This window comes from Symphodus melops (assembly GCF_947650265.1).
Source record: "Symphodus melops genome assembly, chromosome: 3".
Lineage (NCBI taxonomy): Eukaryota > Metazoa > Chordata > Actinopteri > Labriformes > Labridae > Symphodus > Symphodus melops.
The window spans coordinates 10,819,962-10,842,215 of NC_136693.1; the positions used below are offsets into that span (position 1 = coordinate 10,819,962).

Consider the following 22,254-nt stretch of genomic DNA (forward strand, 5'->3'; position numbering starts at 1 on the left):
ACTGTGAAACATACCCCGGCTATGAACAGGGAGGAGCTGTGAGAGACAGACACTGGAAGAGGACAGGAGGGAGAGAGACAGACAGACTGCAAGAGCAAGTGAACAGAGGGAAAGAAAGAAGGGGACAGACTTAAGGGTTGGATAGATTTGCACAGTTGACCTGCACAGAAGTCCAGTTCTAAACTGAGGAGCCCCTGATCCTTAAGCCATTAGAGGTCTGAGTTTCTGAGTGCAGGTAGAGAGGATGGCAGCACGGATGTTGATGATGTGTGTGCTGGGAAGTCTGCTTTGTCAGGTAAGACAAATCATAATTTTATAAAGCTTGTGGTCAACCGAAATGAGCAAATTACGTTGATTTTGTTTTTATCCATGTAGCACTTTTGTGTTTGTTTTTGGTTTTATACCTCATGGGATAAGTCTGTAAAGTTAAAGTTTATTTTAGGTTTATTCTGTTGGCAACTTCTGCGGACTTTGTTATCAGTTGTTATTTTTACATTTGATTAAAAAAAAGAGCAGAGAACAGCTGCCAGAAACGTATGACATTGGAAGGGCTTCTCCTGGTACTCTTTCTCATTGCTAAAAAAAATACTAAAAAATGTAGTATGATAAAAATTTCTTGTACTCCTGCAGAGGCACTTCATGCACTTAAGTTTCGGTATTTCATTCTGCTCCTGTCTCTGTCCCTGCTGTATGGATCAAAATGAACCTACACCCAAATTTCAGTGAAATATTTTTCACTTCCTGCTCCTTCAGAGTGTGATCCCAGTCAGTCCCCGTTGGTTGCCCCACTCTTCAAATACACAGTTTATATTATTACCTGAGTGATGTCTCCAACCAAACATCAACTGATTTCCATCAATAGAGGCACAGAGCTGGCTCTGCAATCAGAGGCTGAGTCCGATCTAAACACTTCATCCTGGTTGGAGAGAGGATGATAAAGTGTTTTGAGGAGACAGATCTCTCCAGATGTGTACAGTGGGCTCAGGGCATCATTAGGAGCCCCTGTCGGCATACACCATCGTGAGTTTAAAAATGGATGACAATGTAAACTGAAATATCACCAACAGCACTTCCAACCACCATCAGTCTTTCTCTCTGTTTGGAGTAGTAATTCAGCCCAGGTTAGGATGGTGAGTGAGTGAGCCTCCAGTGATTCTGAAGGGCATGTGCGGCCTGGATATGCTCTATAAGTCATTGTAGATGTTGCAAGATGCTATACAGTTGTGACAGCCGTCTTGATGGTAAATATATGCAATTTTTTTGTGATCACTGCATAACTTTGCCCAATTTACTTTGAAAAAAATCAAAGGAAAGAAAAGAAAATACACAATGTTTGTTCAGGACATGGAAGTCATGGATCACTGAAACAGCAAGAGGAAAATCACTCACAGCCCCTTATGATGTAAGATAGATATTTTTGGAAAAACCTCAATCATGATATATAGAAGATTTCAACATTTTTAAAAGACCTATAAACTCTCTAACATGACCTTTAAAATGAAGATCCATTCTGTCAGAGGGAAACTGAAGATCTATGTGGTGGAGGTTTATACAGGGTTAAATTGCATCTTTAAATGCCAGAGGTATGATTACTGAACTAATAAGAAGTGGCTCATACCATTTCTTTGCTGAACTGGATCAATCTACTCCCAAAATCTATCTTTGGAATACTTCCAGATGAGGACTAAAAGGCGGCTTTGAAAATGTTTGTCCAAGCTCCTTTACATGGAAGCTGACCACTATCACAAACTCTAACGATGTAGATTTTCAGAATAAATAAAATTAAGCATTGAGAGCTGTAAGTCCAAATCAGGGGCTTTTCTCAGTGTTACCTGATCACTTCCACTTGTGTTCTTTTAATTCGTAGTATGCAGGGGATGTTTTGAAAGTAGCTTTTCGGGCCTGCTGGGCGTATGTTGTTTTGAGAGGGGGCACCAGCCACAGCTGTTCCCAGATGCATACGTGATGCCATTTGTCTCGCTCTGTAATCCCCATTGGGGAAAGACGAGTGGGCCGCTGTTTGACCATGAAATCGGGTACAGATCAAGACTCTGTAGCAGCAGCCAGCTGGCGCTGAAGTCTCACTCATCGGAAACAATCAGTCAGAGGATTTAGAGTCTGAAGCACAGGTCCTGCTGGGTGTGGATACCTGTGGGTTGTTTTAGGCTGACTAATGTTTCATGAGGAGGAAAGAGCAACAAAACCAGATGATAAAAGTAACCGACAGAACAGTGAAGTCAGTTTGACGGAGACATGGATGACCAGTTGGTGACAGTGTTTTTTGGATATGTAAATTAACTCATGTAACTCATAGCTAGCTATTAAAATGTGCATGGTAAAATATTCAGCGACCGATGGATAAGTGATGGCAATTTGGGCAACTTTAATCCAGGATCGTTGCAATGTGGATATTTTTTTTCGTTAGTCCATGTTTATACCCCCGTTGAGCACTCCTTTTAGACTCAATGTTTTAACCTTGCTCAGCATTCCTCAACCTCAGACAAATGTTCCAAGAGAGACTCACACTTGTTGTGGCACCATAAATAGGCCATCCATGCCCATGCCAAGCAGTCATGACTTAGCAAAGAGAATGGGTGTTGGACCACTCCTGCTGGTGGGTGACTGACTAAGTACATGTCTATGTCTGAGGACCAGTAACAGGAGTGACTAGAGGGACACCTGTGTGACCTAAAGCCCTTTAGCCAAAAAGACTGTCAGACATGCCTCCTAGCTGGACAGTTATTTCTTGGGTTATTTAAATACTCTTCTGCTCACACATATCTGAAGGGGAGAAACTTATGTCACTCAGTTTAATACAGAGATAAACAGACATACACACTCCTCTTGAAGCTAGACTCTTTAAGGTGGTTATTTTGCAAGGATAAATAGACATAACATAGATTAACTTAAATGTTCCAAGGGGTTAATAGAATTTAGCTGAATCCAGTACTTTAGGAAAATGTCACTTTAAGTCTGTATTGCAAAATTTAACTCAAATATACTTCTTATAAATGAAAACTTGCTTTCCTATTAATCTAATACATTCAATGATTTATTCAGGAGAAATCCTCTTCTACAGATTTTCCATGAGATCAATCAGTGTCTATAATGAATACAAAAGGAGTTGTAGAGTCAGCAGTGTAGAGGTAGGATCAAACTTTCTTGGACTGAGTGAACACTCCTCAGCAGAAGTGCTTAACAACTCTTGCTGTGAGGGCATATCATCCCCAAACAAGCTGTCCATACTTCTGTGAGGGCTCAAGGTGAAAGGCCAGGCCGTAAAGGTTTCTGGGAAAAGCCTCTAAAACAGTCAATCTGTAGGTGGTGTCGTCGCTCAGCCTTTCAGAAAAGGAACTCTTTGGTCTAATTGGTAAGATGATACTTTGGAGTTACTGCATGTCGGTCTGGTGAAAACGTTAAGAAACAGGCAGATACTTGGTGGAGTCACAGTTTCCTCTTAAGTTGCAATAACAGGAAGAGTACAACATGATGTAGGGTGTTTGAAAAGAAAGTTGTTTAAGTGTGTTCTTACTATCTCTATATGTTTATGTTGTGTAAACACTATAAAAGCACAATATTGCTGTTGTGGTTAGCTTCAGTAAGACAACAACCACTCAGAGGGTCATGTCAATAAAGAAAAAAAAATTAAGCAGACCAAAACTCCAGCTAATACAATTTTCAGATGTCTGGCTTTCATGAAACTGGGGTTGATTCTAGTTTTCTTACACTGGGTGTTATCCCCTGTCTTATATGCAGATCGTCACTGACACTCAATTGACTAACAACATTATAATCATCTTATTTAATTGTTTAAAAAATGGAAATACATGTTATAAAAAAAATCTAAACTTTACATTTCTATCAACTTTACACAACATGGCTGAATCTCATTGTTTTGGTCAAGCCAGTGATGTGGTTCAATGGATGGTGGCCAATATCTATTTGATGGATGAGTGACATTTTGTTTCAACATTAATAGTCCCCATAAGATAATTTGTACTGACTTAAATTATCTACAAGTTAGGTTGGAATTTTTTTTTTTTTTTTTAAAGAGCACGCCTTTTCCTGGCTCGCTATAAAAATATAAAGACACTCATGGTCCCCAGATTATGTATCCTGATGGATTTGATTCTTTGTACTTTCTGTCTTCAGTCTTCTCAAACGCTATAATGAAATGCCCTTATCAATTTGAAAATCAATCCTCAGTTTACACATTCATTCTGTAAGTGGAATTTCTTTTATTTAATCATGCTTAAAGCCAGGTGTTTGGAGGAGCGTTTATAAACCTTCCTTGATACTCACACTGGTCTTCACCTCACTGTCTGTGCATTCTCACTTTAAAGCTGCTTATCTTAGCCATGGTGTCTGCATATCAGAAAAGACGTGTTATATTTAGAAACACAACTGTGATGCAGGTGTTATTGATGTTGAGGTTAAGTGACATGGCAGAATGTGTACTATGGAGATTTGAGATCACATCTTTATGTTGCCTAACTTTTTTTCAAGTCTAAGTATGGAAGCAGATAGCTATCAGGATTCATTAGTGTGGTTGACATGCACTGCTGGAATGTGAGTGTAAACATCTCTGTTCATGTGTAGATGACGATGGCTGCAAAAAGTTAAATAGGTTGGGAACAAGAATACAGAACTAGCTAAGATTAGCCTGCCCTCTGACTCGGTCTGCAGATGCCACCCATGGTTGCCATTTTTCCCTGCATTGTTGAACAACATGCCATAGAATCACAGTATCAGATCACCTAACCTGCATACATGACAGGGATCACAGGCATTTCTCAAAATATTCAAAATCATCTTTTGGAAGAAATATTGGTGAGACAATTATGGGCTTCAGACAGATTTCCCTGTCAATATAACTCACTGTATTAATACTTTATGACTTCTCACGGGGGCATTTATGACATGAATGCTTATAACATGAAAGGAAATTTAAGTGACAAAGAAGATGTTTACAGTAGGACAAACTGAAAAAAGCAGGATAATGTGGAATAGCAGTGAAACAAAGTGTGAAGAGATGAAGTTAGATTAGAAGTAAGACTGACAAATTGCATTGAATACATTGTACATTAATCCTGCTTTTTAGGAGCATTTCATATTCTTTCATCAATAAGATGTCAAGAAAAATCATTGTATGATTGTCATGCAAGATACTAGTTATAGTGAACCACTGTATTGTATTATTTCACATTGTATATCTTATCATAAATTGTCTCGTATAGCATATCGAACATATTGTGTATCGTAATTTAGCCCACAAGTCCCATCTGTAGTACCCACTGATCCTCTTTACTTTCATTACAATTTGAAATGAAACAGATTTTCCATCAATATTTAGCAGGAAAAAAATGGAAATCTCAAAGGTTAAACAAAAACCTTAGAGACCCCTTTTACTTCCGTTTCTATAGATTTTGCATTTGAGCTGTAAAACACATGTGAACTAATGCCAAGTCCAGTGAATTCCCACAGAAAAGAAGGAAGCAACGGAAATGTGTACATGCTTGTATGTGGGAGGGTGTTTGTTGACGCACATTCATGTATGTCAGCTTGTGTGTGTGTTTGAAAAAGCACGGATATCAGTGTGTCCATGAAATTCCTGAAGCAGAGCAGATCCGTAAGGTGACCCCAAACTCCCAGTCAGGTGCAGAGCTGAGCATAAAGGGGAATTTGTGAGTGTGAGGGGGTATGCGGGTGGGAAAGCACAGGATCTAAATCCATACTCGACAGCTGTTGTGTGAGTGTGTGTCTCTCATGTGAGTTGTGTGTGTGCGTGTGTGTGTGCGTGTGTGTGTGTGTGTGTGTGTGTGTGTGTGTGTGTGTGTGTGTGTGTGTGTGTGTGTGTGTGTGTGTGTGTGTGTGTGTGTGTGTGTGTGTGTGTGTGTGTGTGTGAGTAAGTGGGTACATTTGTGTGAACTTAGCTAAGACAGCAATGTGGTGAATGAAGGCTTGTGAAATGAGCATTAGTGTTTGTGTTTCCCAGTCCTTAGATGAATTTGCAGCCAGATCAAAGCCATCTGACAAAGACATGTATTAGTGAGTGAAACCTGAGGCTGTGGTACAGCTTCCTCTCTGCCCCCCCACAATCCCATGGATTCCATATTACAGACAACCTCATAGTTGAAGCTATCACACAGAAATTCAATAAAGCCACCGGGAATGTAATAGCACTGTGAGAGACTCTTGGTTTTTGAACAGCTGCACATATCTATAATGACATGATTTCAGTCATCCAGGAAGTGAGTAATACTTGAATCGAAAAATACGCTTCATGTCCAACTTTACTGACATACATTATTTCTGTATTTTAAACTACAATGCAATCTGTCTGAATGTCTAATAATCTGCATATCCCTGACACTTTTTTAATATGTGATTTTTTTTTGCTGTGTTGTGCTGTGTTTTTTTATTCAGGTGTGGATTTCTGCAGAGCCTTATCACACAGAGGAAAAGCTGCATCCACCAGCCCTTTACCTGCGGAGAAACGGAATGGTCAGGGTGAAGAGAGACTGGATCATCCCTCCAATCAGAGTGCTGGAGAACAGCAAACAGGTTCCTGAAGACCTTGTCCAGGTAAAAATGTAAAATAAAAATAATTTCATCAGAATTTGTAATTCTGTCGCATTTCTGTCATGAAAGGTACTTAACTAAAGGCAAAACAAAATAAAAACCAAACTTCAAGTTAATCCAAAAACAATAATCAGAAGTAATTGAATGCAAAGAGATTTTGCTTGCTGCTATCATTAATCATGTTTGTACTGGTTAATAAGAGATCCTTTCAGTGTTAGTTATGAAAGACACAATCCACCTTGAGAGCATTACACAGAGCTTGATATCCGGAGTCCCATGCCAAGTGTATGTTAGCAACGCAGCTGTTATATGCTTCAGCAGTCTGAGTATTATTAACCATGTACATTTATTGCCAAGTTACAGTCTTCTAAGTGCTAAATGTCCTCTTTTCATTATTGTTTCTCACAGGAAACTCGGGACAAACATGGCAATTCCTTTTCTGTTCTCACACATTATATACAGTTCACATTCATTGTAGACAAATACCACTCAAATAACATAATTTCTCTTTGAAACCATGGGAATACAGACAGGGACAGACAAAAGCAGGATTGTCTTTTAGCCAAAGAACATTAATTGACAGCAGAATTTTTCTTATGTAGCTAGCTAGTTAGCTAGGATTAGATGTTTACTGGTTTTAATAAATAACTTATTGAGGGTAGCCTTAATATAAACTTGAGGGATATCTTGACTTAAGGTTGAGGCTGTATTATTAGTAGTTTGTACCAGTGATGTGATTTATTGTGTCGTTTATAGCTTATAACAATAACCTTATGCCTTATATACCTTATAGCTCAAAAAGGAAATTGTGAAATCATTATCACATATAGTGTGTGAAATACTTGATTCTGATTGGCCAATTATGCATGGCAACGGTCTCCAAATCCGTGTATAAATCACAGTTTGAAAGGAGAACAAACATTTACTAAAAAAACATGCAGTTATCACAGGCTGTGTATGACTGTTGTCTAATAATATCCATATGCTCACTTAATTTGACAAGATAGCCTGTATAGTTAACACAGTGTTATCTGCTATGAGTTCACACAGCTTTCAACTTCCATCATTATTCCTTATCAGTTGGATTTTTGTACATTACCTGATTTTAGCTAATGCTAAGAAGGGATAGCTGGAGATTAGCTGAACAAAGATGTTGACGTTAGCTTAACACTCCACTAGGCGACACTGATAAAGCAGAGAGAAGCTCAAACAGTTGGTGGTATGTCGTACAGTCAATGTGCTGATGGATAACAGTGTTGAATTAGCCCCAGGCCCACAACACTTAAGTTCAACAAAACATGTTTAAAAGTCACATGAAATGTAAATGTTTTGTTCAGGCTGTCACAGACAACCAGTTATCATATAAATCTTTCGCTACAAGTAGAAATATTGAGCTGCTTTTATATGGTGATGAAAAAGCATCACAGACCATGTGTCAAAGAAAGTGAATGTAGAATACATAAAATATAGAGTCCTCGCTATTATTAGGTCTGATTCTCATTTCCTGCCATAAGTCAAAGGCCTCTCTGAGCTTAAACACTCTTGTGTCAAGGTTCTTGACTGTCAACATACTCACATCTGGTGTTACAACATAAGCTTTACAATCCTATACCCCCAACTCCCCATGAGGTTGTGAAGATAATAAATGTAATCTCCTTCTATATGTGTTTAGATCAAATCGGACAAAATCTTTACAGGAGAGGTGATCTACAAGTTAGAAGGACCTGGAGTGGACCAGGACCCCAAAAATCTGTTTGAGATTGATGACAAAACAGGAATAATCAGAAGCAAACGACCACTGGACCGAGAGAAACACAGAAGCTTCACGGTAAGAGAGAATTAATAAGAGTATATTTAAAAGAGCAGGCACTTAAATTGTGCTTCAAAGTACAATCAAGCAGAAGTACTTAACACAAATCAAAAAGGATAATGAGACCAGACATGTGTTTCAGAGCATAGGTCCATGTGTTTGTCTCAAATCATTTATCAGTGTCATAGACACCGGCACAAACAGCCAGAGGTCACTTTCCAAGGGCCTTTATGGGCATCTTGGGAGAAACTTCAGAGTGTTTCTTCCAGATGACTGGTGATGTAACGCATGAATTTAAACAAAACATCCTGCACATTTCTTTCTGCCATTTTCAGCATGTGTTGTGTACATACACCACAATTGCCCAAAAGATTATCTTGAATATTGGTGGTTATTCATTGTACATATTTCACAAATGGAGTATTCTCTAATCAGAATTTTGTTATTGTTTGTTTGCCTGTGTGTGTGTGTTTGTGTGTAGCTGAAAGCTTTTGCGCTGTCCCCCAGTGGAGAGAGGCTTGAGAACCCGACCACCATAGAGATCATGGTGCTGGATCAGAACGACAACAGACCAGCCTTCACCCAGAGCCAGTTTGTTGGCTCTGTCTCTGAGTTTTCAGTACCAGGTACAGCCATATATTTAGCTACTGCATTGCAAACTTTAACCATAGCATTCTTATCATCCATTTGATACCCCCTTATTTCTCTTATACCTTTCATAGCTAAAACTGGGAGCACTTAAACAAAAGTATGTTACTTTAATAGTACTGTTTTCTTTCCAGTGTTTCATGGACACCTATAACAGTTTAAAGCTCCTGTAATCAAGTACATGAACAATGCCTGTGATTACTACGTGCATTTGATGCAGGATATATCTATTATATATTTTCCCTTAGTCTTTCTAAGCTATGTTGAAGGGAATTTTCAGCTCAATGTCATGGTTTTACAACCAAATACAGTTGAGCTTAAACGCACACTGTCTACACCATCATCTTCATCATTTGGAGTATTTAGCAGCTAAAAAGCCAGATTTTCCCTCAGGAATGGAAAGAACTTCGAGAAAAGCTAAAAAAAAAAGAAAAAAGGGGGGATTCATATTTGTATTACATGCTTAAATAAGCAAGCTTAAGTTGGACATATATACATGCATCATATTTTTTGGGGTGTGCAGCTTATTTAGGCTTCTTAAAAGCCGCCAAGAATAAATTGGTTATTACAGATTAAAAGTAGTTCTGTAATTTGTGAATCGTATTACTCAGTGGCTACAATATTTCCTTTTCAATTTTATGCGCCGAAGGGCTGTTCTTGAACAAGTTAGAGAAAGCAGATGATTGAAAAAGAAACTGATTTGTATTTTGTAATTTGTTTCTTACTCTTGACCGCATGGTTTAAGACTTCTGAAACATTTTGTTTCAGAGTTTAATATTTTTGAACTCCTACAGATTCACACATCTGTGATTCACTCTGAAAGATCTGTCCAGCTGATTGTAGATTCACATTTCATTGACAGGCACATCAGTGATGTCAGTGTTGGCCACTGATGCAGATGACCCCATGACAGAAAACGCTTATCTTAGCTACTCCATCATTGGCCAGGAAAGCTTTCCTGCCAACGCTGTTACCAAGACGATGTTTGGTATTAACAACGAGACAGGAGCCATCTACACAAGGGATGTAGGCCTGGACAGAGAGGTAACATACAGCATAGGTTGAAGATGTTTGCAGATCAACGTGTTATAGCTCATTTTACGTAACATTTCATATATTCTGTCACAGGTGGTGAAAAGTTTCAAATTAAAGCTGCAGATTGCCGATATGGGGGGAATGGGGCTTACAAGTGAAGGAGTGGCGATCATACATGTCACTGATATCAACAACAACATTCCTCAGTTCAGCCCAGCATTAGTAAGTCTCACACAGCAATGTATAAGGCAGTCTTTCACTTACTATCTAAAACACCTAATATACAATCATTAAACGTGAAGACTTTAATTGTATATGCATCACTTCATAATCTTTAAATCTGTGTTTTATGTGTGGATCTGTAGTACATTTTCACAGCTAAGGAGAACAGGAAGGACGATGAGATTGGCCGGGTTAAAGTGACGGACGGAGATGAGCCTGGAACAGGAAACTGGGAGGCCAAATATTCAATTTCAAATGATCCTGATGGAAAGTTTGCCATCAGCACAGATCCCACCACCAACCAGGGTGTTTTGAGAGTGGTGAAGGTACAGTCTGATGATGTGAGGGAGGGGAGGATTGTTAAGGATATTAGAACGACGTCAGAGACTTTGGGGCCAACCATTAATAGGTCACACCTTGTCATTTGTCTGGTGAAATTCTATATTATACATGAAACTCTATTCAAGATGTAGGGTTAAGTCTTAAGGGGTGTGTGAGTTGTGGATTTTGTGATAATGAGTTTTCAGTAAAGAAAAAAAAAAAGAAGTTCTTTGAAACCGTCAGACATAGCTCGACAACACCCTCTAGTGATACAGGCTTTAAACTGCAAGAGAAAGAGCCTTATTTAGTGTTTTTTTTTCAACATCAGATCCACGTTGGTTAATTTGTAAATTATTCTAAAATGTCTGTCTTTAACCACATCGATTATTAATAAAGATTGATCATTTTGATTATTGGTACATCATACCATTGTAAGGGGCAAAGTCTCATTTTCACAATAACTCATTCCTTATCTGTTTTTCATGCAGCCATTAGATTTTGAAGCACAGAGCCAGTACAAACTGATCCTGATGGTGGAAAATCTCAACCCTCGGAGCAACAAGGCTCCCAACCTCCCAGTGAGCACAGCTACAGTGATGGTGAGGGTTGTGAATGAAAACGAAGCTCCACATTTCATGGAGGACCCCATACGAATTGTGGTCCCCGAGTCAGTGCTTCCTGGTACTTTATTGAAAAGCAACATCGCCACTGACCCAGACAATTCAAACCTGAGGTATGACCCAGCACCGAAAGTTTAGTTTATTTATTTAGCGCACATTACCATAAATGGTGCAAGGAGGGAGTGAAGCCCGATGGGCTTGCACAAGAATTCCACAAAGAGGATACATTTTGTGTTGTTAAGAAATCATAAAAGTCAGTAAGTTTTTCCATATTTGTAAATTCCTCTTTATATTTGTGGCAGGTACGAGATTAGCAGAGATCCTGAGAGGTGGCTGGACATAAACCAGGATACAGGAGACATCAGTGCCAGGAGAACATTTAACATGCGCTCTCCACATGTAAAAAAAAATATCTACACAGCTGTTGTCAAGGTTACAGGTCAGTTTGGAGCTAAATTCTAGGTGAAATAAGTATTGATTAAACACCTAACCAAAAAAAACCCCCATCAAAATACTATTTTAACTGAGTGTGTCAATGCTGTGTGTTAAAATTGTTCTGTAGATGCAGACGGACTGTCATCCACGGCTACAGTGCTGATCACACTGAAGGAGACCAATGACTTCCCCCCTCAGCTCATCCCTCTGAGTGGCTCTGTATGTAAGGATGCAAGCCGGACTGGCTCGGGTTTGGTTTTGACTGCTGTGGATGAAGACCTTCCTCCACACGCTGCACCCTTCACATTTGACATGCCCTTGGATGGGTCACTCAACTGGACCGTCGTCCAAGTCAATGGCAAGGGCAAACAATCAGGGTTAAGGACTGAACCACAGATGTGGAGTCTGCAGAATTGTTGTTTTGTTGTACCATGAATCTCCTGAAATCAAACATGTCTTCTTCTTTTTTTTCTCCCTCTTCAGATACCCACGCTGTGCTTCATCCTCTCGTGGAGCTGGAGGCAGGAGAGTATGCGGTCACAGTGATGGTGTCAGACGCTGGCAGCCCGGTTCTGAGTGCCTATGCTCAGGTTAATGTGACTGTGTGTCCCTGCGACTCCTTCGGTGATTGTAGGTCTGAAGTAGGGGCTATCTTGGGTTCCAGTGTGGGGATCAGCTTTATCGCTCTCATCATCATCATAGCCTGTATTGTTCTCCTACTGTGTAAGTCTACCCTTACAGGTCCCATATTCTTCTTTTTATGTTTTTTTTATGCTCTTTAGTGTGTTTTCTTGTGCATGAAGAGGCACAGCTATGTGCAAAAATACAAAGTCCGCAGAAACGGGTCTTCTCCCACGTCCTCATGTTTGCTGAGAATATAGCCATTACCCACGTTGATTATTTAAAACCACCTCATGTTTAACCATATGACCTTATAAATCATGAATTATTTGTTTATCGGTACGTTTTATTCCTGTTTAACTGCAGTGGTGCTTCTCCTCATGGCGGTGGCTGTGACAACCTGTGGAAGACGTCATCACATTAAGAAAGGAACAGGTCTGCTTGTGGGCGAATCAGAAGACGACATCCGTGATAATGTTTTCAATTATGACGAGCAAGGAGGAGGCGAGGAGGACGAGGTAAGGCTAGACAGGTCTAAAATCAAGTGGAAGTGCTCTGAACCTTGTGCCAATTAGGTATTTATTGCAGCAGTTTACAGCAGTGTTACAATATGATTTAAAATCTTACAGGTTGTATTTAATAGATGGTATGAAATGGTGTCATCATGTCTCCAAAAACTCTTACTTTTTGACTCTTGGCTTCATTTCTCTTTATCCATAAAGTACATGCACAGTAAACTTGTACCTCTCACCTCACAGAATGCCTTTAACATTGACCTGCTGTGGAATCCCCATGATATCCCTTCAACCCCGGGGTGCTACTACCCAGCGCCTGGTGTCCCTCGAGGAAAGCAGCCCCTCAGGAAGGATGCACCACACAACCTGCCCTCACCCACGTACCCAAGGAGGCCTCCTGCAGATCCCACTGACATTGAGGACTTCATTCATGATGTGAGGAGCTTCTCTCGTGACCCTTTCTTCCATAAAACGCTTTTAAAAACATAATATAGAGAGAGCTTTTGATAGATCGACTAACGTTGGAAGAGAAAATCTTGCATTTTGCACGTTTTTCTGATGCTGGTAAAAGTTGGACCCTAAATCTACAAGTCAGTCTAACGTTCTTATATGATTATACTTAATATAAGCACTGTTATGAAGGCACAATTTTAAAAAATCCTTTTTTTTTACTGATACGAAACGAGAACTTTCTTTAGATTTATTGTCATTTATACTCTTACAGATTTAAACTCAGCATTTTCAAGAGTAAGGAGTCACTGTCTCACGATAGAGAAATGCAAATAGAGAAGATATCCATTCAATGTGCCTTTCAGAGTGATATGGTTATAAATGTTTTTTTTTTCATTCAAGCATATCATTCGTACTCTGGGAATTAAAACTGCATTTAAAGGCAATTAAAAGTGTCCCTTTCTTCCTCCAGGGCCTGGAGGCTGCAGACAACGACCCTAACGTGCCTCCATACGACACAGCACTTATCTATGATTACGAGGGAGAGGGCTCACTGGCAGGCAGCCTCAGCTCCATCGCTTCAGGTAGCTCTGATGGAGACCAGGACTACGATTACCTCAACAGCTGGGGACCACGCTTTCAGAAACTGGCCAATATGTACGACCCACGTTAGGATGGAGAGCGAGAAGGCCTGTCGGATTCACCAGCAGTTTGGGAGACAGAACACACCTCAGGTGTTTTCTATTCTGGACAACACATATTCTAGGATGAGATTTGACAAGTGGGGGGAAAAAATACTTTGCAAAACCATGGGCTTTTAATCCGATGTGCCGCGGGTTACTCAAGGATTATTTGGACACAGCACACAGAATGGCTTATTGCAAAGTTTTCAGGAAAGGTAACTAAGACAGTAAAATTGTGTTGACATGATCAGCAATCAGGAAAGGCTAAAGGGAAACAGAATGTTTGTTGAAATTATGTCCATGTCTGTTGTTGTTTACCTTCTGATTTTACATTGCACAGGAATGATGTGTACAACAAGCCTGAGATTCTCATTTTTTAATGTATTTTTTTTTATATATATATTATTTTATAAGATGAATTTGCTTTGATATTAACTTTGACTGTTTTTCTTCTAAGATCATAAATCCTCTATTCCAGCATCTGTTAACATTGTTAACCATTAAACCACATAACACTCATTAATCCGAGTGTGGAGTTAAGGACTATGAATGATTTTGTCTTCACATGTTCATCAAATTTAGATTTCACTGGCGTCTACAAAATAAATGATCTTTTATCAAGTGTTTAATGTTTTGACTGCTTCTCATACACATATGTGTGATTACCGTAAATGTAATAAATGCACAAAGAGCAGCACACAACGTGTAACTAAAACTTTATTTTCATATGTAGCAACACGGTCCTTTGGGACTTCACATCAAATTGTGGTAAATTCAACCAAAACCAAAGGAAAGACTGCATATATCTGTCCTATTGACTCAATCTGTATTTCTTGTAGCAGAATAATAACTTATCATCAACATGTCGGGGGCTTCAGCCTGAAAGGGAAATTCCAAGACATGTGGAAATGTTCCTCTATAACAAGGCATGCCAATTGTTTCTGACCTGATTCAAGTGCACACTGTTCACTATAAATGTCCACAGCTAGCTAAAACAACCTGTACTTTACTGCAGCTAACTAAATGATTTCAGATGTATTGTATCAATCAACGACAAAGTGGAAAAGAGAATCGATTGTGAAGTGGATGCATGAGTTCTTAATGGCATATTTAAGCCCAAACGTTTACAGTACACGCCACAGTGCTTGAGAACTCTATCATTCAGCATATTGTTGTTGGTTGCACATAGAGTCGATCAGTGAGCTTTTCTAAATGATCTGCACCTCAGGCTAGTTAAAAACAGAAACTGATTTTTCACTTCTTTTATGGAAGAACAGAGCCAAACTGGCCTGTTCTAGCCCGTTTCAGATCATCTTAATGAGTCAGCTACTGCGCACTAAAGTCGTCTTCAGGAAACTTTAATAGTTTTGCTGTCAGGAATATATAAAGCTTTAAAGGAAGAATTAAAGCCACATTTATCCAGACCCTGATAATCGCAGCAAAATGAGCAACTATGAGCCCTGTTTGCTACTCTCAAGCCATCTGTGGATCCATGTCTTCGTCTCGGCGTTTGTGGGGAGGTGGTGGAGGTTCGACTTCTCCTGAGTCTTGTTTGTCCCTCTCAGCCTCCAGCCAGCTCTGTGGGATGATCATTTTCTTGGGCCCGTGTGGTGGTGGACCCAGCAAGGCTTCGATGTCGTCGTAGTTCACCACCTCGCGCTCTAACAGTGCGTTTGCCAACTGGAAACAACAGGGGTGCCATGAATTAAACAGGACGTGTAAGCTCTATAACCAAGACAACATTTATCATGACAGAAAGATCAACTGACCAGAATAAGCTTCTCTCTGTTGTCAAGCAGCAGCTTTTCAGTTTGTCTGTAAGCACGAGCTATCAGAATCTTCGCCTCCTGAAAGAAGGGAAATAATGCTGTCAGCTATATAATAAAAAACATGCAGAGTATTACCTTTGCTGTAGATAAAGCACACAGATAATGAGTACTAAAAAAACAACTACATGTGGTGAAAACTGAACTTTTAGTGTGCCATTATTGGCTAACAAGGAACAAACTGCTCATCTAATGAAAGAACCCACATGATCCATCTGCTGCTGCAGGCCCTGGCTGAAAGGACGACGTCCAATGGCACCCTGCTCCTCTGTTTCTGGGAACGACACCTGGCCAACACTGTCTGTCATGCCGTACTGCTTCACCATGGAGTAGGCCACACGTGTCACCTTACGCAAGTCATCTTGAGCTCCTGGAGACACACGGTCATTTTCAGTTCAAAGAGAAATGTTTACAGTCAGGTGTTCTTTAGATTCTTGGCTAAAAGTTCCACTTTTAGCAGATCAAAGTTTAATCTATAGCAAAAAAAATAATAGCACTACACTCAATTTATGATAATAATAAGTAACAGAGTGCAAGTGTAAAGGTCAGGATAATGCATCTACAAACGAACTCTATAATCTACTGTATAAGGCAAATATCTAAAAGGTGGAGTGTACCTGTTGTAACCTTGTTGAAGGTGATAGCCTCAGCAGTTCTCCCTCCTAGAGCCATACACATCCTCTCAAACAGCTGCTCCTTGGTGAACAGGTACTGGTCCCGGGGTAAAATCTGGGCAAATCCCAGAGCTGCATTAGTCCGTGGGGCAATAGACACCTGTAGGAAGGAAGACAAAAAAAAACCACAATTTGATCTTTTGGGTATTTAAGTTTATTTCTTTTCTACAGACCTCAGTCATGACATTTCTAAGAGCTTAATCGTTTGTTTTTCCGCAGCCTTGTTCTTGCACACTAACTGCAATGAGCAACCTGCCACATCCCCATATAACTTCAGAACATACTGTATGTTTGACTAGAAGTTTATCGTGGAGTGGAGCAGTGACGTTCTCGTGGCTTCTACAGCCAAAAAGGAAAACATGCTTATGGTTAAACTGTAAATGATGGAACCAAAAAAAAATAGAAAAGAAACTAAAAGAAACTTAAGCTAAATAATCTGTGATAGAGGTGAACAACAAAGTGAAGTGGACATTAAACTTCATCCCAGAACAGAAGAAAGGAAGCACATGAGAGAGCAGGACAAAGGCCATGTGGAAAGTTAGCCGATATTGTAAGTGCTTTCCCAAATTGCTCATTCAAGTTCATAATTGTGTAGATTGTGTAATTGTGTAGTCCTGTTTGTGAATCATATATGTGTCCATCAGTATTATACAAACACTATTTGAAGCACTGGTCAGGTTGTGTAAAGAGTGTTCTTCTTCGACGATAAAAGCACTGAGGCTGGAACTGTTGACAGCTTATCAGGCATACAAAAACACTCGACATGTTAATCGAGGGCTACATGCTTAACACCTAGTTGGATGTCCCCGTCAGCTTTGACACATAATCAGATGTGTGAATGACCGAGGGAGAGAAAAAAACAATCACAGCTCAGCAGAGAAAAAGAAAAAGACAGGACAGAGTAGTTTGATGATTCAAAAGATATCTGGACCAATTGATTTACAGAAACTTGGCATACGCCTGGTGCCGACAGCTTCCACAGTATTATTTTGTAGATCTGGGATTTACCAGTCTAAGAAATGTTCAATACACAAACAGCACACATTTACATGTGTTGGAGTAAGTTTCTGTACAGAAAGAACCATTAAAAAAGCCAAGACCACATGCTGGAGCGCTCATAAAGGAATGTGTTACCTTCATGACTGCCTCTGTGTGCTCAAGCAGCCATCCCACTAAGGCATGTCCAGACTCATGGAAGGCAACCACCCGCTGCTCCTCTTTAGACAGGATCTTACTCTTCTTTACACTTCCTAAAGAAGACGAACACACACACACACACAGTAGGAATTTAGGAAGAGAATTCTAAAAATTGCCTTTTTTTTTTGTTTTTAAACGAAAACAGCGTACCTGCTATGACTCTCTCCACTGCATACTCAAAGTTAAAGGTGTCGATTGACTTGTGGCCCTCTCTGGCAGCATGCAAGGCAGCTTCATTACAAATGTTGGCAATGTCTGCACCTGCAGCGACAAAGTGAGATGGTGAAATGACTTCCTGGTGACGTCTTGTGTTAATTCCAAAAATCTTTCATTTCTGTTGATCAAGACCTTTCGTTTGTTTATAACTGAAGGCCAATCTTTTGGTACTCAAATATAAACAAGAGGACATAAAAGTGGATGTGCAAATACCACTGAAGCCTGGTGTGAGCTCAGCCAGGCGCAGAGAGTAGACGTCTGCGGGTTGGGTCAGTTTCAAGATCTTTAAATGTTGCTCAAAGATCTCCTTCCTCTCCTGAGGGGAAACAAACAGAGTGGATTAAGAACTTCATGAAACGAAAACGTCCTGCACAGTTCAAAAAGTTTGGTTAGCCCAAGAGCGTGTGTCCGTTCGCTTGATAGCATATCATGAAAAAGTGTGATAGGGTTTGCAAGAAAAGAGACACTCAAAAGGGTGTAATGACACAGAAAAACACAAGTGCATATGATTCAGATTCATAAAAGCATTTCTTTCATGCTTCTAAATTGAGTTTTTGCAGAAGTTAATTAACAAAAAAAGAAACAAACTACATAGAAGACACGTTTTCACTTCTTTAACCAGGACAACTGGGATTACTTTCTTTCTTTTTTTATATACGTTATTAATCCTTGAGGGGGAAACTGTGGTTCACACTCTGTTATTTTAGAGACATTCATACAAACACACGCCTGAATCACACACATGCACAAGCAGGACCTGTGGACATGCATTAATGGAGAGATGTCTGAGCTGGTGGGGGATCGGTGCCTTGCTCAAAGGCACCTCAGCAGTGCTCGAGAAGTGGTCCGACACCTCTCCAGCCAACCAACTTCCATATTTTGGTCCGCATCGTGACTTGAACCGGCGATCTTCCGGTTCCCAAGCCATTTCCCTACGGAGTGCGCTACTGCTGCCACGTTCAAGTTTAAGTGTAAGTACTCTGGTTTCTGTGAGTGTTGAAAATACCTGCAGAGTGGGCAGGTCTATAAAGATGTGCCTGTCCAGTCTGCCAGGTCTCATGAGAGCATTGTCCAAGATATCTGCTCTGTTAGTGGAAGCAAGCACAATGACGTGGTCCGTTGTTCCCATTCCTGCAATGAAGAAATAGAACTAAGTTACATTGGTCTGTTTTCAGGACAACCAAACACCTACTCTGAAATCCTTCATTGACTCACCATCCATCTCTACCAGCAGCTGGTTGAGGGTCTGCTCCTCTTCTGTATTTGAGAAACCTGACATGTTGTTGGAGCGCTTCTTTCCGACGGCATCAATCTCGTCGATGTAGACGATGCAGGGAGCTCGGCTTCGAGCCTCCTTGAACAGACTCCTGACTCGAGCCGCACCGAGGCCTACAAACACAATGAGAGTCACGTCAACAATGGCAGATAGGGTGACACAATTCCCAGAAAACATACGGGTGCTATCTTTACATACCTCCAATGACCTCCACAAACTCAGAGCCTGCCATAGCCAGAAAGGGCACCTGAGCTTCTGTGGCAACAGCTTTAGCCAGCAGGGTCTTCCCACAGCCTGGAGGCCCAAGCAGCAGTGAACCTTTGGGAACTTTGGCTCCCAGCTGGAGGTATCGTTCTGGATTCTAACAACCAATAACATCAACATTTTTAGTTTAATATTTCAATGTTTGAAAGAGAAAAAAAGAGGGAGAGAACTTTTTACAAACTTCAGTTCATCATGTAGATATTGTAGCAAACACTGAACTAAACACTGAATAGAGAGGATAAGCCCCTTGAGGCGTATCACCTCATTTCTTAGACTGAGTGCAACATGTGTGCTTAATGTAAGGGAACATGATTAAGAACTATGCAAGGCTAAATACATTATGATGATGATGATGATTGTCTCACCTTAAGGTAGTCCACAAATTCCTTCACTTCCATTTTAGCCTCGTGCATGCCTGCCACGTCTTTGAAACTCACACCTTTACCCGACTTGCCGTCCACAATAGTGAACTTGGCCATCTTCAGCTGATTCTGTTCGGTGTGTCGCCACATGCAATCAAAAGGATAGTTTAAGTGATGGAACTTAATAAGGTGTTGCACAAAACAGTTTGCTCATGTGGTCTCACTTACAAAAGCACTGAAGCCCCCCTCTCTGCCACCCATGCCTGCCAGTCGAAAGATATACCAGAGGATGGCCACGCCCACTGCAGCCATCCCCAGAGCATAGACAGCGCTGCAAAGTGAACAGAATTAAAATCATTCTTCACTACAAAGTAAGAGAAAATGAGGGTTCAAGACATCCAATGGGAGCCGTCTTCCAACTTGAAAAGGCTGTTTAAATAAGTTCAAAACACATTGGATTTGATTTAAAGCCTGCTCTTAAAGAATGGGTTCTTACTTTGCAAAGAATCCAGTGCGTTTGTAGGACACCGGTATCCTGTCCTTACTGTCAATATTCAGTTCCTCTTCAGCAGCTCTTAGCTTCTCCTCAAACTTGTCAATGTTTGCAACCTGCATCCTGTACATGAGTGCCAACCTCTGCAAAGCAAGTCAGGCAGCAGGACATGAGAGGTTACTACGCTTGTCTAGAGTAAAAGTTCACATCCTAATTGTCTGTAGTTTAGCATTAAATTGTGGTGGATAGCATCACATACAGGCCTTCCAAAGATAACTGCTCCAGGATGAAGGTAAATTTCTACAATGTCACTCTCTGGGACAACTTGCACACGGGACACTTCTCCCTTGGCCAGCATCTCATTGACAAAGTCATTCCAGGAGATGTTGCCACCGCTGGTATTAATGGAGTTCATCAGGCTCATGATGAGTGCAATGATGAAGAGGGCCCGGAGGCGCTCCCGGTACATCTGGTCCTCCTGCTCACGACGTTTCTTCTCCTCTAAAAGGTGAGACATTTTGTAAAAGAAATGAACGATGACGACCAGACAAAGAAGTGACTAAATCGCAGCGAGATGTGGTGTCGGTATAGATCTGCCATGTTTAAAGCAGCCGATTCAATTTAGCACTGACCTTCATCTTCTTCTGGAGTTTTCCCCTTGGGTCCATTACTTTTATTTTTCTCCTCTTTTTTCTGCGATGTACTGAAGAAGTTTGTTGCCCCTAAAATCAATGTGTTCATCATTTTATGAAGATGACAAAGTATCTTAAAAGCAGGCGTAAAATAAATCTAAAACGAGGAATATAAATCATACAAAGATATGAAAATGTTCACCTAACAGATTTGCCAAACCAACAGGGTTCCTCAGCAGGTTGCTCCTGATTAACTCCTTGTAGACTCCCTCCATGCCAGGACCCAAAGGTTTGTGGAGAAGACTAAAAAATGAAAGATGTGGTAAACTGTTTTTTGTCCTTTAAAAAAATAAATAATTACTCAGGTAAAAAATCACGGTAGCTAATGGAACCAGTGATTGTCATGGTCTCTAGACAATTTCCACCGATTTTTGTTTTTGTTTTGTAATTTGAGGCCCTCTAAGTCAAACACTTAAAAGACATCACGTGATGTAAAAAAAATGACGTGATGTATCACTCGTTTCAATTTCAAATTGAGGGAAGAAGAATCTCGTTTATTTACAAAAGTAAAACTCATCAATGAAGGGCTGCAAGTATACACAACTTCAACTATTACTAGGTATGATCACAAGATAAATGTGGGTAATAATGCACTCATTCAAGGTTGCACCAGCGACTTACTTGAAGGATTTTCTGTTGCCAACTTGTAAGAGTCCGGTCTGTTTTCTGAAGAGCACCTTTCTGATAGTTTCCCATCTTTCGAGCACATTTCTAACATTTCCGCTGGAAGGGATCTTGTTTTCTGATGTAGAAGAACTTTGCTTTGAAAGAGTCAACAGTAAACCTCGACTGTATTTTCTGCACAGCGCGGCACGGTGCAGCAACAACAAGGCTGACATGATCACTAAATGTAGATTATCAACTGATCGATTGCGATGCCATAGCTATAAGTATTCTATTAAGCTGAAAGTGTGTATTATAACACGCTTGTTGTTGATCTCTACCCTGACTCACCGCTAGCTTGCTATGTTATTTAACCTAACAGAGGAGCAAAGATGTCAACTCGAAATCATCGACACAACAACACAGCTCTGCCCGGTCTGCGCTACAAGTGTAAGAGACCAAAACAGCATGTATTTAGTATAAATACGGTGTATTAGTAATTGTTGCAAACCACATTTTCGAAGAAGTCGCCCTTCATATCTACTCTAAATTCAATGCTAAACGTGTAACACATCTCGGAGGCTTTGTAATATCTTTGTGTCGACCTTTCAACTTCAACCTTCCGTGTTGCTCTTCAAGCAGCTGCTCGCTGCGCACAGGTTTGCGCAGGGTTTACCCAACCAACGCTGCAATATATTATTCAATCAGT

At 40.3% G+C, this 22,254-nt stretch overlaps 2 protein-coding genes across 2 annotated transcripts; one reads left to right on the forward strand and one right to left on the reverse strand.

Moving 5' to 3' along the window:
• Positions 1-95: 95 nt before the first annotated feature.
• Positions 96-14,529, forward strand: cdh15 (cadherin 15, type 1, M-cadherin (myotubule)). The gene is made up of 14 exons (XM_079338750.1): positions 96-295; positions 6,427-6,585; positions 8,255-8,410; positions 8,874-9,018; positions 9,903-10,084; positions 10,169-10,297; positions 10,441-10,623; positions 11,107-11,351; positions 11,541-11,677; positions 11,801-12,031; positions 12,157-12,396; positions 12,661-12,812; positions 13,053-13,244; positions 13,732-14,529. Exons 1-14 carry the CDS (start codon positions 245-247, stop codon positions 13,930-13,932), a joined length of 2,403 nt encoding a protein of 800 aa, XP_079194876.1. The 5' UTR covers positions 96-244; the 3' UTR covers positions 13,933-14,529.
• A 112-nt stretch (positions 14,530-14,641) lies between these two features.
• On the reverse strand, positions 14,642-22,173 carry spg7 (SPG7 matrix AAA peptidase subunit, paraplegin). Its single transcript, XM_079339147.1, has 17 exons — positions 21,564-22,173; positions 21,085-21,185; positions 20,883-20,972; positions 20,510-20,751; positions 20,254-20,393; positions 19,986-20,088; positions 19,761-19,886; positions 19,330-19,492; positions 19,071-19,244; positions 18,862-18,986; positions 18,069-18,171; positions 17,790-17,900; positions 17,577-17,692; positions 16,386-16,542; positions 15,975-16,138; positions 15,712-15,789; positions 14,642-15,622 (listed from the first exon to the last, which is right to left on the reverse strand). The coding sequence occupies exons 1-17, from the start codon at positions 21,779-21,781 to the stop codon at positions 15,416-15,418; spliced, it is 2,418 nt and encodes an 805-aa protein (XP_079195273.1). The 5' UTR covers positions 21,782-22,173; the 3' UTR covers positions 14,642-15,415.
• Positions 22,174-22,254: the final 81 nt, after the last annotated feature.